Source organism: Salvelinus namaycush, unplaced genomic scaffold (assembly GCF_016432855.1).
Source record: "Salvelinus namaycush isolate Seneca unplaced genomic scaffold, SaNama_1.0 Scaffold254, whole genome shotgun sequence".
Classification (NCBI taxonomy): Eukaryota; Metazoa; Chordata; class Actinopteri; order Salmoniformes; family Salmonidae; genus Salvelinus; species Salvelinus namaycush.
The window spans coordinates 21,187-36,873 of NW_024059386.1; the positions used below are offsets into that span (position 1 = coordinate 21,187).

Consider the following 15,687-nt stretch of genomic DNA (forward strand, 5'->3'; position numbering starts at 1 on the left):
CTTTTCCAATAGCTCTCAAAAAAGGGCACCTGTTGGTAGATGGGTAAAGCAAATTATAATCTGACAATGAATTTCCCTTTGAGCATGGTGAAGTTATTAATTACACTGTGGATTGTTTGTCAATTCAGCCATTCATTACAAAACCGCTCAGGGATTTCACCCACAGGAGGTTGTTGGCACCTTAATTGGGGAGGAAGGCTCGAGGTAATGGCTGGAGCAGAATAGGTGGAATGGTATCAAATACATCTGTCACGTTCTGACCATAGTTCTTGTGTGTTTTGCTTGTTTTAGTGTTGGTCAGGACGTGAGCTGGGTGGGCATTCTATGTTGTGTGTCTAGTTTGTCTGTTTCTGTGTTTGGCCTAATATGGTTCTCTATCAGAGGCAGGTGTTTTGTGTTGTCTCTGATTGGGAATCATATATAGGTGGCTTGTTTTGTGTTGGGGTTTGTGGGTGGTTGTTTCCTGTCTTTGTGTTTTCTCTGCACCAGATAGGACTGTATCGGTTTGCCACATTTTTGTTATTTTGTATTGTTGTAAGTGTTCACTGTTTTCGTCTATTAAACACGTTGAGCACTGGCTACGCTGCGTGTTGGTCCGATCCCTGCTACACCCTCTCTTCTCGTGAAGACAGGGAAGGCTGCCGTTACAACATCCAACACATTTTCCAGGTGTTTGATTCCATTTTCTCCGTTCCAGACATAATTATGAGTTGTCTTCCTCTCAGCAGCCTCCACTGATTTCACCATAACGCCAGTGGTGACTTTAAAACAGTTGCAGTGTTTAACAGCTGTGATTGGAGAAAACCGAGGATCTATCAACAACAGTGTAGTTACTCCACAACACAAACCTAAATGACAAAGTGAGAAGAAGGAAACATGTACAGAATAAACATATTCCAAAACATGCATTCTGTTTGCAATAAGGCAGTAAAGTAATAGTGCTAAAAAATGAGCAAAAAAATTAACTTTATGTCCTGAATACAAAGTGTTATGTTTGGGGCAAATCCAACACATCACATCACTGAGTACCACTCTTCATATTTTCAAGCATGGTGATGGCTGCACCGTGTTATGGGCATGCTATTTAATCCATTTTTAATTCAAGCTGTAAGACAACAGAATGTGGAATAAGTCAAGGGGTACTTTCTGAAGAGACTGAGTATACCAAACATTAGGAACACCTTCCTAATTTTGAGTTGAAACCCCTTTTGTCTTCAGAACAGCCTCAGTTCATTGGGGCATGGACTCTACAAGGTGTCGAAGTTTTCCACAGCGATGTTGGCCCATGTTGACTCCAATGCTTCCTACAGTTGTGTCAAGTTGGATGGATTTCTTTTGGGTGGTGGATCATTCTTGATACACACCGGAAACTGTTTAGAGTGAAACAACCCAGCAGTATTGCAGTTCTTGAAACCAGTGCGCCTGGCACCTACTACCACACCTCGTTCAAAGGCACTTACATTTATTGTCTTGCCCAAACACCCTCTAAATGGTTCACATACACAATACACTTCTCAATTGTCTCAAGGCTTAAAAATCCTTCATTAACCTGTCACCTCCCCTTCGTCTACACTGATTGAAGTGGATTTAACAAGTGACTTCAATAAGGGATCATAGCTTTAACCTGGATTCACCTGGTCAGTCTATGTCAAGGAAAGAGCAGTAAGATTGGTTCTGTTTTATCACCTACTACCTACTCATATATCCATTGATAGTGAGTGGTAGCCTGATCTGCATGCAGGCACATCGTTTCATTGTATTTTCATACATTTTATCCACATATAGGCAAAGCAGTTTCCACAAAACTGAAATGAGCTTGTTCGTCCTTTTTTTGTCAGTCCCACCATATCCCCATCCCCACCATATTGCAGCATCAGCGTAGTGTAATGTCCAATAGTCAATACTTTCTCCTGATCCTGTCCTCCAGAGCCTTCAGCTCTCCCTCCACCTGTTGGGGGAAGTCGGCTCCCACCTGCTGGGTAAAGTGAACCCTCAGCTCCTGGGTCTCCTTCTCCCAGAAGGCCTTGGGCAGGTCGAAGAGTGTTTTGTCTAGAAGGGATACAGCTTTTATCCAAATGTAGTTTTCTAGCAAGTTTAGGAGAATTTAGGCAGCAGGTTAGGATAATTAACGTAGCAGGTTATGATAATTAGATCAAGGAACGGAAAAGTGTTAGAATTAGCTCAAACGCTAAAATAATTTGATGTCAATTTTACAAAAGCTTTATCCCATCTAGACTTGACCGTCATAAAGGGAGCCCATGTCCAACTTGCCTCCCAGTCCCTGTAGGTCGCTGTTTCCCTCCTGTGGCACCCGGTACACTCTTTTCACGCCACTTCAATAAGAAGTGATTTCGGTAGCAGGTTAGGAGCAGGGCTGGACTACAGAACGGTCCCAGATAGCATATGATAGAAAAATGTGTTGAATAGTAGGAAATTAGCTCTAAAACAACAACATTTTCTGTCAGCTTCATGACAACATGTAGAATAGCATTATAAAACTGTAAATATGTATCTCTGCACCATGACAAAATGGGTTGAAATGCTCTCCACACCATGGCAAAATGGGTTGAAATGCTCTCCACACCATGGCAAAATGGGTTGAAATGCTCTCTGTACCATGGCAAAATGGGTTGAAATGCTCTCCACACCATGGCAAAATGGGTTGAAATGCCCTCCACACAATGGCAAAATGGGTTGAAATGCTCTCCACACCATGGCAAAATGGGTTGAAATGCCTTCCACACAATGGCAAAATGGGTTGAAATACTCTCTGCACCATGGCAAAATGGGTTGAAATGCCCTCCACACAATGGCAAAATGGGTTGAAATGCTCTCTGCACCATGGCAAAATGGGTTGAAATGCTCTCTGCACCATGATAAAATGGGTTGAAATGCAGGAAGTAGGAGGGGGGGGGGGGGGGGGGGGGGGGGGTGGGGTCGTAACCTATAGCCGTAATTCTCCTAACCTGCTGCATAAATTCTTCTAGCCTGATACGAAAAAGTCAATTCTGTATAGAAGTGGTGTGAAAATGTGTCATCCAGCCCACCAGGGTTTTCTTGGCAAATAGACTTTAAAGAGGAAGTTAAGCAAGAAAAAGAGGAAGTTGGTGTAGGAGAAGTTGAGTGGTGTGTGAGAATCAGTCAGATACAATTACACTTACTCTGTTTCATACCAAGTCTGTTTTTCATGTTGAAAAAATGATTTGACAACCCCATGATTTGGCATGGGTCCCAAGATCCTCAAAAGGTTCAACAGCTGCACCATCGAGAGCATCTTGACCGGTTGCATCACCGCCTGGTATGGTAATTGCTCGGCATCTGACCGTAAGGCGCTACAGAGAGTAGTGCGTACGGCCCAGTACATCACTGGGGCCAAGCTTCCTGCCATCCAGGACCTATATACTAGGCGGTGTCAGAGGAAAGCCCAAAAAATTGTCAGAGACTCCAGTCACCCAAGTCAAAGACTTTTCTCTCTGCTTCCGCACAGCAGGCAGTACCGGAGCGCCAAGTCTAGGACCAAAAGGCTTGTTAACAGCTTCTACCCCCAAGCCATAAGACTGCTGAACAATTAATCAAATGGCCAACGGACTATTTACATTGACCCTCCCCACCTTCATTTGTTTTGTACACTGCTGCTACTCGCTGTTTATTATCTATGCTTAGTCACTTCACCCCTACCTACATGTACAAATTACCTCGACTAACCTGTACCCCGCACATTGACTTGGTACACCTTGTATATAGCCTTGTTATTGTTCATTTATTGTGTTTTTTTTATAATGTTTTACCTTAGTTAATTTAATAAACATTTTCTTAACTCTTTCTTGAGTTGCACTGTTGGTTAAGGGCTTGTCAGTAAGCATTTCACGGTAAGGTCTACACTTGTTCTATTCAACGTTTATGATTTAACTCGATTTATAAAAACATCACACACACATTCCCATTGAAGCCTGGGAGACCATCTGTTGGGGGAGGTCGGCTCCCACCTGCTGGGTAAAATACACCCTCAGCTCCTGGGTCTCCTTCTTCCAGAGGGCCTTCAGGAAGGTTGAGGGTTTTGTCTAGAAGGGATACAGCTTTTGTCAAAATTGAGTTTTCTAGCTAGTTTAGGAGAATCTATGCAGCAGGTTAGGAGAATTAACATAGCAGGTTATGGAAATTAAATTAAAGTACGGAAAAGGGTTAGGATTAGCTAAAATGCTGTAATATTTATACTTTTAACATAATTTTGACAAAAACTTAATCCCATCTAGACTTGACCACCGAAGAGGGCACCCATGTCCTCCTTGCCGCCCAGGACCTGCAGGTCGCTGACTCCCTCCTGTGTCACCCGGGACATTCTTTTCACTGCACTTTTCACGGCACTTTAATAAGAAGTGATTTTGGAAGCAGGTTAGCAGCAGGGCTGGATTACTGAACGGCCCCAGATAGCATATGATAGCAAAATATGTAGAACTGCAGGAAATTAGCTTTAAAACTGCAACCTCTTAAATCAGCCTCATGGCAAAATGTGAACACAAGCATGAGGTGCTATAAAACAGCAAAAATATAAAAAATAGTTCTCTGCACCATGGCAGAACGTTTTGAAATACAGGAAAGTAAACTCAGGGTCCCAAATGCGGTCATCCAACCCTGGTTAGGAGAGAATTTTCCCTAAACCTAACTATTTTACCTGACCTTAACCTCAGGCTCTTAACATGCTATGATAATTCTCCTAACCTGCTACATAAATGCTCATAATCATCCTAAAGTCAATTCCGTATCAGAGTGGAGTGAAAAGAGTGTCTCTGTGGCATCCAGCCCACCAGGCAAATAGACTTCAAAGAGGAAGTTGGTGTAGGAGAAGTTGAGTGGTGTGAGAATCAGTCAGATACAATTACAGTTACTCTGTTTCATACCAAGTTTGTTTTTCATGTTGAAACATAATGTGACAACCATATTTTTTTTTTTCAAACTCGAATTTAACCAATTTAACTCTTGAATAAATGAATAGTGGATTTTGGTTCATGATTTAACTATATGTTTAAATCCCACACACAATCCCATTCAGGCTGGGAGATAGAGGAGAGGGAGATGGTTATAATGCAGAAAGTTTCATTTGTTTTATTTGTTTTATTTTATTTTATTTTATTTTATTTAACAATAACGTATGTGTCGGGGGCGGGGGCGATTTGGGGGCCCGTTTCAAAATTCTGCTGACCTGTCCGACCCCGAGAAAGGGACATTAAATACTGAAGTATTGTTTGAACATAATTTCTCATACACCTATTAGGAAGTACGTCACTGATGAGATGTGAGATATGCCACATGAATTTCATCACTTTAGTTTGTCAGACCTCACTATGTGTGTGACAGTTTCTGCTGTAGACAGTTTACGTTACCGTCTAAGGCAAGTATCGACTTCTTCAATATATTTTCTGTAACCTTGAATGTTCAAAATAAATAAAAGGAAATTCATTCTGAGTAATGAGATTCAATATGTTCTAAAGTACTGCTGTTTGTTCATGTATTATCTTCACAACTGAAGGACATAGTGTATTTGATATGGAGAAGGTTCAATGCAGTGTGTTGTGTGAGTTAAGCTACTCTACCAGTAAGTGTATGTTTGTACTGTTTCAGGTGATCAGTAGTGTGTGAGTTCTCACATGGCTTGTCCTGAGAACATGTTTTTTCTCATTGTCCTCTTTATGTCAGGTGAGTCTTCCACACAACAACAACTAGTTATGAATCAGACATAAAGGAATAACCACAAGTCATTATATTTTATGGGATGTGCTATATAACTGTGTTGAAAAGTGTACAGTTAATTCCTGATTAGTGTATTTGAATAGTCTGGATTTAAATTTTTTTGCATATTTTTGATACTGAATGTTATCAGATTTTCATTCAAAACCGTATATTAGATGAATGGAACCTGTGTGAACAAATAACACAACAATGACGTACTTATTTAATTTATTACTTAAACAAAGTTATGCAACACCCAATGTCCCTGTGTGAAAAAGTATTTGCCCCCTTATACTCAATAACCTGTCTAGGACAGGGGTTCCTCTAGCGCCACTCCTCCCACATTCCACTGAAAAGGCAGAGCGCGAAATTCAAAAAATATATTTTTTAAATATTTAACTTTCACACATTAACAAGTCCAATACAGCTAATGAAAGATAAACATCTTGTGAATCCAGCCAACATGTCCGATTTTTTAAATGTTTTACAGCGAAAACACCACGTATATTTATGTTAGCTCACCACCAAATACAAATATAAAAGCACAGACATTTTTCAGAGACCAAATTGAAATACCTAAATACTCATCATAAAACATTTATGAAAAATACATGGTGTACAGCAAATTAAAGACAAACATCTTGTGAATCCAGCCAATATTTCCGATTCTTTAAGTGTTTTACAGCGAAAACACAATATAGCATTATATTAGCTTACTACAATAGCCAACCACACAACAACATTGATTCGTTAGGCACGTTAGCATAGCGAATAAACCAGCAAAAGATATACATTTTTTCACTAACCTTCTCAAACTCCATCAGATGACAGTCCTATAACATCATATTACACAATACATATATGGTTTGTCCGAAAATGTGCATATTTAGAGCTGAAATCCATGGTTATACATTGGGAAAACGTAGCATCTTTTTCCCAGAAAGTCCGGATATTTTTATAACACTCACCTATTCTGACCAAATAACTAATCATAAACGTTACTAAAAAATACATGTTGTATAGTAAATGATAGATACACTAGTTCTTAATGCAATCGCCGTGTTAGAATTCTAAAAATAACTTCATTACGACATCCAGCTTACGTTATGGCGAGAGAGTGCCCAAAATCTGGGCGCAAACTAATAGTACACATGTACGACAGATATATGAAATAGCATCATAAAATGGGTCCTACTTTTGATGATCTTCCATCAGAATGTTGTACAAGGGGTCCTTTGTCGGGAACAATTGTTGTTTGGTTTTAGAATGTCCTCTTCTCCAGTCAATTAGCACGGAAACCTAGCAAAGTGGCGCGAAGCTCTCCTTCGTGAACAAACGTAGACAAAGCAACACGCCTAACGTCCCGAAAAAATTTCAATAATCGAATAAAACTAAATTGAAAAAAACCTACTTTACGATGATATTGTCACATTTATCAAATAAAATCAAAGCCGGAGATATTAGTCGTCTATAACGACAGCTTTTCAGAAGGCAATACCAGGTCCCTTCTCGCGCGCTCCAGAATACAGGAAACTGGTGTCACGTCATGCCAAGAGCTTTTATTCGACCTCAGATCAAGTTATACACTACATTTCTTCTCTCACTGCCTGTTGACATCTAGTGGAAGGCGTATGAAGTGCATGTATACTAATACATATCAAGCACATTTATAGGCAGGCCCTAGAACAGAGCCTCGATTTGAGATTTTTCACTTTCTGACAGGAAGTTTGCTGCAAAATGAGTTCTGTTTTACTCACAGATATAATTCCAACGGTTTTAGAAACTTGAGAGTGTTTTCTATCCAATAGTAATAATAATATGCATATTGTACGAGCAAGAATAGGCCGTTTAAATTGGGCACGACTTTTCCCCAAAGTGTAAATAGCGCCCTCTATCCTCAACAGGATAACTGGTTGTGTCTCCTTGCTGAAATGACTCCAACCAAACACTTCCTGTAGTTGTTGATCAGTCTCTCACGTTGCTGTGGAGGAATTTTGGCCCACTCTCCCATGCAGACCTGCTTTAACTCAGCGACATTTGTGGGTTTTCAAGCATGAACTGCTCGTTTCAAGTCCTGCCATAATATCTAATACATTTTCATGTAGACTTGATTGTGTGTTTTGAAATGGTGGCACAACCAGTCATTGAGAGTAAGGGGGAAATTACTTTTTCACAAGGTGGAATTGGGTGTTGCATAACTTTGTTAATTAAATAAATTAATACCTATAAAAAAGTGTTATTTGGTAACTCAAGTTCCCTTTATTTAATAGGTTTTGGTTGAAGATCTGATAACATTCAGTATAAAAAAAAAGCAAAAATAGAGAGCCGGAAAGGGGGAAATACTGTTTCATGTCACTGTATGTGCATGTGAAAACGACGTCAGTGTGCAGCTAACAGTATAGGTTCCACCACTGTCCCTATCACCATACCGGGCTCAAACTAGTGGTCCTCTGCTCACAAACACATGTCACCTCACTCCTTGACAACACACCAACCAATTGAAAAATCACCTGTACATTGATATAAATTCATATTATTATTATTGGGAGAGACTGTAACAGTGATCTGTTTAAAAAATGCTGGACCGCTGATGGTATGTAACGGCCAATGAGAGACTTTAAATCCACCGGTCTCTATATATGGCACTCCCCAGAAGAAGCAGTCCTCCATAAGAATTCATTGAATTTTACAGTGTTTAAATAAAATGTTTCATGGACAAAATTACATGTATTTAAGTATTTTGTTGTAGACGGGACAGAAAAGTTAGTACTCTATAAATAAAATACTTTAATATCTTTACATGTTTATTTTTTATTTGTTATGTTCAGGTCATAAAAAAAGCATGAGCTGGAGCACACCCAGAGAAAATGACTTATTGTAGAAGTGCTGACTAACAGTGAATACACTGTAAGCTATAAAAACAAAGAGAGTTGCACACTCTATATATATAAACTCCCAGTAATTTATTGGGTAAAACACCAACGTTTCGGCATCACTGTGCCTTCTTCAGGGTAAAGTCATGAATGATTGAACCAGGATATGTCGACAAACAGTGCAATTAGTGTAACCAATGACAATAGTGAGGGGTGTGTCATAATTATGAGGTTAATTAGAATGAATTGGGTGAAACTGTTAAAAGACTTTAGTTTACAGCATATTGAATATACTAGGCTATTGATATCATTAACATTAGCATAAGATTAGCATCAACATACAATATTGTTTAATTTAATTTCAAATATATTTAATTGTTTCCAATTTCATTAAATGTTATAAAATTGTAACCTTTTGGTACATCCTTAATGCATAATAAGCTTCATCAACAGGGGGAACATATTGGTTGTACGCTGATAAGCTGTAGAAAGAATATATTAATTTATAAGACTTCTTAATAAAACAGTAATTGTTCATAAGAAGGGCCTGAGACCAAAGTCAATATTCTGACCACTAGGGGTCAATGTTTTTCAATAGGAAATCCAGTAGGCCTCCCTCTGTAGTAGTAGGATCTCCATGTTACCTCCTCTCCTTGGTAGAGCAACAGGATCAATACCTGTGTTTTTGAGGGAGGAGATGGGATCAACCTGTGTTGCTTCAACAAAGTGAGCTGCTACTGGATAGTCAGTGTACTTACAGCTATGCATTGTTTTAATAGTTTTATGTTTGCATACGTAGGCTTTCCAACATGAACATGTGATGAGATAGATTTCCCCATTTGTCTTGCAAGAGATGATACCCCTAACAGGGATTTTTCCACCTGTATGTGGGTCTCTGTAGAAGGATGTTTTTGTAGTGCTATTGCACTGTGAACATGAGCCACATTTGTAGTTCCCATTTGGATTGTGTGTCAAGAGTGTCTGAGTGGGCTCAGGGGGCAGGTCAGATCTCACTAAGCTATCCCCAATATTGCGACCATGCTTATAGATCAACAGTGGGGGTTCCTTGAAGAGGTGTGCAATTTTTTCGTCTGATTGTAGAATATCCCAGTGCTTTTTCAGGATTGCTTTCATTTTCTCTGAACACTTGGTGTACTTAGTGCAAAATACTGTTGCGTTGTTTTTCTTCTTTGGTTTAGTTTTTAGCAAATCCTCTCTTGGTTTTTGAGATATTTTCATTGTTGCAGCATCAAGACTTTTTTTCCTGTAGCCTCTGATTTTTAATTTATTTTTAATTTTTCATTGCTGTCAAATTCTGACTGTTGGCAACAGATTAATTTAACCCTGAATAACTGGCAACATGGTAGACCATTCCTGAGGGGAAGGGGATGCATAATATGTGCACGTAGCAGGATCTTGAGGTCTGTTGGCTGTGTGTACAAGTCTGTATGTAAAACTTCATTCTCTTTGATGATCCATAAGTCCAGGTAGTTTATTATTCTCTCATCAGTCTACATTGTGAATTTGAGATATTCAGAGCTCTCATTTAGCAGAGTTTGGAATTAGTTAAGTTCCTGCTGACTTCCTTCCCAGAGCACAAAGACATCATCTATGTATCTCTTCCATGATAGGATTTTAGAGAGTAGGGGGGGGGGGGGGGGGTGTCTTTGTTCTGTATGTTTTAATTACCTTTATTTAACTACACAAGTCAGTTAAGAACATATTCTTATTTTCAGTGCCAGCCAAGAAACAGTGTGTTATGTGTCTCGTTCAGGGTTGGAACGGCAGATTTGTATCTGGTCAGCTCGGGGATTCGAACTTGCAACCTTTCGGTTATGAGTCCAATACTCTAACCACACGGCTACGCTGCCACCCTGTAGTACTTCCTCAAATTGTTCCACATACAGGTTCACATAGTTGAGGTCAAAGGGGGAGGCCATGGCTACACCCCGAATTTGAAGGAAAAAGTCTGACTCAGAGATGAATTAGTGGACAATAGCAGTTCAGTGAGACGCAAGATGCACACATTGGCTGGAGAAAGGGCAGGGTCTCTCTTTTGAATGAAGTGTTGCAGGTCACAAAATATGTCTGTAATAGAATATACTTGTCAAAAACGAATGTAGACATTAATAAATGCATTTCTATAGCTTCCAACATCTTCTTTTACAATGGAGGAGGAGATGGCTGTGCAGTTGCTTCCAATCAGCGGCCCCTGCAGTCATCTAGGGTTAATACATATCATTGGACTGAACTGAAAATATCAGAACCTCCCTGATGTTGTCCTTTATGTTGCAGGTGTTTTGGCCTGTTTTGGTCAACGAGATTTGATCACCACAATGCCAGATAGACTGGATGGACTGACTGGCTCCTGTATGCAAATCCCATGTTCATTTGATATTCCTGGACAAAATAAGTATACATTCAACAGTGCAATACTAACCTCTGGAGTCTGGACTAAAGAATCCCCATACTTTGATGTGTGTCCTGACAGGGTGATATTTAACAGTAGTGAGACGGTCAACAGATTTCAAGGGACGATAACTGGAAACATGTCCCAGAAGAACTGCACAACAGTCTTCTTCAATGTAACCACCAATTACACTAATATATTCTACTTTAGGATTGAGAGTCAACCATTCCGTGCAACAGACATTGAAAAGTCTGTTGATATAGTTGTCAGAGGTAAGAGACTATTTAACTTTTAACCAACAATTTTTCCAGTTTAGATTCCTTGCATCAAAGATAAGAGTAGAACAAGTGGATAATTTAACTATTAGTGTAAAATATATTTATCTACAATATATTACAGATTTGCCTTCCAGCCCCATCCTTACTGTCTCAGGTGAGGTGAAGGAAGGGACCTCTGTCAGTTTGAACTGCTCTGCTGTCGCTCCCTGTCCTGAACACCCCCCTGAGCTGACATGGACTCTCCCAACACAGTTCACAACTGAGAACCAACTGCAGGAGAATCCAGACCAAACCAAATCAGTTCTCTCCACGGTGACCTTCACTCCATCATACCTTCATCATGAGAAGATCATCACTTGTACTGCAGTCTACCCAGTAGGGACAAGCAACAAGACAGCTGAACATAACATGATGCTTAACGTTTCATGTAAGATTTAATCACAGGTTCCTGTAGAATGATGATTGTAATAGAGTGGTTTTGATGAGACTATTCAATATACCATATCAGATACATTCTAATTGAACCCCTCTCCCTCATTCTCTCCTAAGGACACCTCGGCCTCCATCAGTCCAGCTGATCCAGTATTAGTGGGCAGCTGTGTTAATCTGACCTGCAGCAGTACAGCCAACCCTCTTGTGACAACCTTCACCTGGTTCAAGATCAGTGGGGGTAATTTAACACATGTAGCATCTGGACTGAGTTACACCCTTAATGTGACGGTTGTTGATGGAGGACTGTACTTCTGTGAAGCAAGAAATAGTCAAGGCTGTGGCAAGTCAAAGGAAGTGCAGCTGGCTATTAAAGGTAAAACGGGCACGTCGGGCACAATCGTAGGTTAGATATACACTATATATTCAAAAGTATGTGGACACCCCTTCAAATGCGTGGTTGCAGCTATTTAATGACATTGACATTGATGCCCATGATTTTGGAATGAGATGTTCGATGAGCAGGTGACCACATAGTTTTGGTTGTGTAGTGTACATTGCATTTCACTCCACCCTTGTACTTTATTTGATGAATTTAAGGTCACTAATTAGTGTGGAACTAACCTGGAACTTTCTCATTCATGTGAGAAATTACCTAATTTGTGCTGCATTTTCAGGGCAAGAAAAGACTGTTACCACAATGGTTTTTGGGATTGCAGCAGGAACTTTGGGGGTCCTTTTGCTTATCAGCCTGATCAGTGTTATTGGATGGTAAAAACTATTCCTGGAATCAATACAAACTATTATTTATGCTGTATTTGTGCTTTTGCATATGAAACCCCTCACAGTGCATTCAGAAGGCCTTTCTAAATGTCTTCCAGGAGGAGAAACTCGAGGCTCCACGATGGACTTGAAAGGACGGACAATACACAGGGACAGGTGGGAATAAGGCTCAACTTTCAAAACCATCTATAAAGTGTATCTAAGGAAGTACTGAATTAATGCAGAAACTATCCAAAGCCATGAGGTTAACATCATTTTATAGCAAGTTCAGGGGAGATGACCACACCAATAGCAATGCCACATCCTGTAAGAATATGGAATGATAACAGAATAGCTGTTGGACTTTGACAGTTTTTTCTTTAGATTGGAGCTCATTTGTTGACAAAATGAAATTCTTTACTGCAGTCAGTCTAATTTACATTTTCATTGACATCCACTCAGTATGTGTTGTGTAACCTGCTGACCTTAGAGTTTTACACATGACTGAGCTTAGAGCTTTACACCTGTTCCTCTCTCTGTGTTCTCTCCACAGAACTCCCCGGTTGGGACAGTGTGTGCTAACCAGGCCACAGCCGGAGAGGAACCAGAGGAACCTGCAGAAGACCAGCCTGAAGAGATCCACTACGGTGACATAGACTTCTCCAAACTACGACCCAAAGAGACGCCAGCTGCAGCCCAGGACAGGGTCCAGGGACAGGAGAGTGAGTACGCTGAAGTCAATGTGACCGGGAGAGGGGACCAGGAACCACCACTTAACAACCTAGATGGACTTTATGCACAAGTGAATTAAAGAGGTGCATGTTAATTTTCCAATGGGTATTAAGTTTTTATGTACAGTATTGTCATTGTGTATCTGTTTTCTATTGGTACTTTTTTACATTGATAATTGTGTGCTCTATGATTATTTTACATTTTACATTTTAGTCATTTAGCAGACGCTCTTATCCAGAGCGACTTACAGTAGAGTGCATACATTTTATTACATTTTTACATACTGAGACAAGGATATCCCTACCGGCCAAGAGCAGACGCTCTTATCCAGAGCGACTTACAGTTGAGTGCATACATTTTATTACATTATTATTTTTATTTTTTTTACATACTGAGACAAGGATATCCCTACCGGCCAAACCCTCCCTACCGGCCAAACCCTCCCTAACCCGGACGACGCTATGCCAATTGTGCGTCGCCCCACGGATCTCCCGGTTGCGGCCGGCTGCGACAGAGCCTGGGCGCGAACCCAGCCCAGCCTGGGCTCGAACCCAGAGACTCTGGTGGCGCAGCTAGCACTGCGATGCAGTGCCCTAGACCACTGCGCCACCCGGGAGATTATCTGCATGAATGAGATTATCTGCATATTTGTAGAATTTGCTGGGATGAAAAGTGTTTAACTGTTACTATAGTGGTGATACGATGATGTAGGCTACTCTTTATTTTAGACCATTTATTTTTAGTGTTGAGTTCACAGAGCATCTGTTTAATGGGTTCCAGTATAGAGGAACTGCTGAGTTCAACTAGCCAACTGAAGGCAGTTTAAGACCATATAAAGTCAATGATGACTGAGGAGAGAAGACACAGTTAGTTGGAGAGACAGTGGTCTGATACAAGACAGGAAGTTGGTGCAGTAAGTCTACATGATGGCAGAATGGTGTTAACATCTTCTAGTCACTGTTTCTCTGCATCTTTTGTGCAGTTACCAGAATAATAATATCATCTATTTTCAGTTTATATCTATTTAGAAGTTATTGTGTCAGTTTTTATGTTGAGTGTTAAATCAAAGAAACAATTGAGACTGAATATAAGGTTGTTTATTAATTACACTGTATTTAAAACCTTTACATTCAATTTCCATGAAATCTTTTGGTCTTATTGGTCCAACATTTTACATTCCTCATTAAAATTGATTAAATTGAGATGTGTTACTGGCCTACACACAATTCCTCATAATGTGAATTATGTTTTTAGACAAGAACAAGAAGTCTAAAAATCAAGAAGTATTTAACCCTTGTCTTATGGCAAGCCTAAATCATTTCAGGAGAAAAGATTTTCTTAACATGTCACATAAGAAGTTGCATTGACTCATTCTGTTTGCAAATCTAGTGTTTAACATGATTTTTGAATGACTACCTCATCTCTGTTCCCCACACATACAATTATCTGTAAGGTCCCACAGTCAAGTAGCGAATTTCAAACACAGATTAAACCACAAAGACCAGAGAGCTTTTCCAATACCTCTCAAAGAAGGGCACCTGTTGGTAGATGGGTAAAACAAATTATAATCTGACAATGAACTTCCCTTTGAGCATGGTGAAGTTATTAATTACACTGTGGATGGTTTGTCAATTCACCCATTCACTACAAAACCGCTCAGGGATTTCACCCACAGGAGGTTAGTGGCACCTTAATTGGGGAGAAAGGCTCGAGGTAATGACTGGAGCAGAACAGGTGGAATGGTACCAAATACATCCAACACGTTTTCCATGTGTTTGATTCCATTTTCTCCGTTCCAGACATAATTATGAGTTGTCTTCCTCTCAGCAGCCTCCACTGATTTCACCATAACGCCAGTGGTGACTTTAAAACAGTTGCAGTGTTTAACAGCTGTGATTGGAGAAAACTGAGGATCTATCAACAACAGTGTAGTTACTCCACAACACAAACCTAAATGACAAAGTGAGAAGAAGGAAACATGTACAGAATAAACATATTCCAAAACATGCATTCTGTTTGCAATAAGGCACTAAAGTAAAACTGCTAAAAAAAATAGCAAAGAAATGAACTTTATGTCCTGAATACAAAGTGTTATGTTTGGGGCAAATCCAACACAACACATCACTGAGTACCACTCTTCATATTTTCAAGCATGGTGATGGCTGCACCGTGTTATGGACATGCTATTTAATCCATTTTTAATTCAAGCTGTAAAACAACAGAATGTGGAATAAGTCAAGGGGTACTTTCTGAAGAGACTGAGTACACCAAACATTAGGAACACCTTCCTAATTTTGAGTTGAAACCCCTTTTGTCTTCAGAACAGCCTCAGTTCATTGAGGCATGGACTCTACAAGGTGTCGAAAGCGTTCCACAGGGATGTTGGCCCATGTTGACTCCAATGCTTCCTACAGTTGTGTCAAGTTGGATGGATTTCCTTGGGTGGTGGATCATTCTTGATACACACCGGAAACTG

At 40.0% G+C, this 15,687-nt stretch overlaps 1 protein-coding gene across 1 annotated transcript; it reads left to right on the top strand.

The window, feature by feature from the left end:
* Positions 1-10,936: 10,936 nt before the first annotated feature.
* Positions 10,937-13,290, top strand: LOC120039109 (myelin-associated glycoprotein-like). Its single transcript, XM_038984634.1, has 3 exons — positions 10,937-11,282; positions 11,410-11,564; positions 13,033-13,290. Exons 1-3 carry the CDS (start codon positions 10,937-10,939, stop codon positions 13,288-13,290), a joined length of 759 nt encoding a protein of 252 aa, XP_038840562.1.
* Positions 13,291-15,687: the final 2,397 nt, after the last annotated feature.

Coding starts and splice junctions, on each gene's coding strand:
- LOC120039109 (XM_038984634.1), top strand. CDS start 10,937: ATGCCAGATAGACTGGATGGACTGACTGGCTCCTGTATGCAAATCCCA. Junction 11,283..11,409: donor TGTTGATATAGTTGTCAGAG/GTAAGAGACTAT, acceptor AATATATTACAG/ATTTGCCTTCCAGCCCCATC. Junction 11,565..13,032: donor CAACTGAGAACCAACTGCAG/GAGAATCCAGAC, acceptor TTCTCTCCACAG/AACTCCCCGGTTGGGACAGT.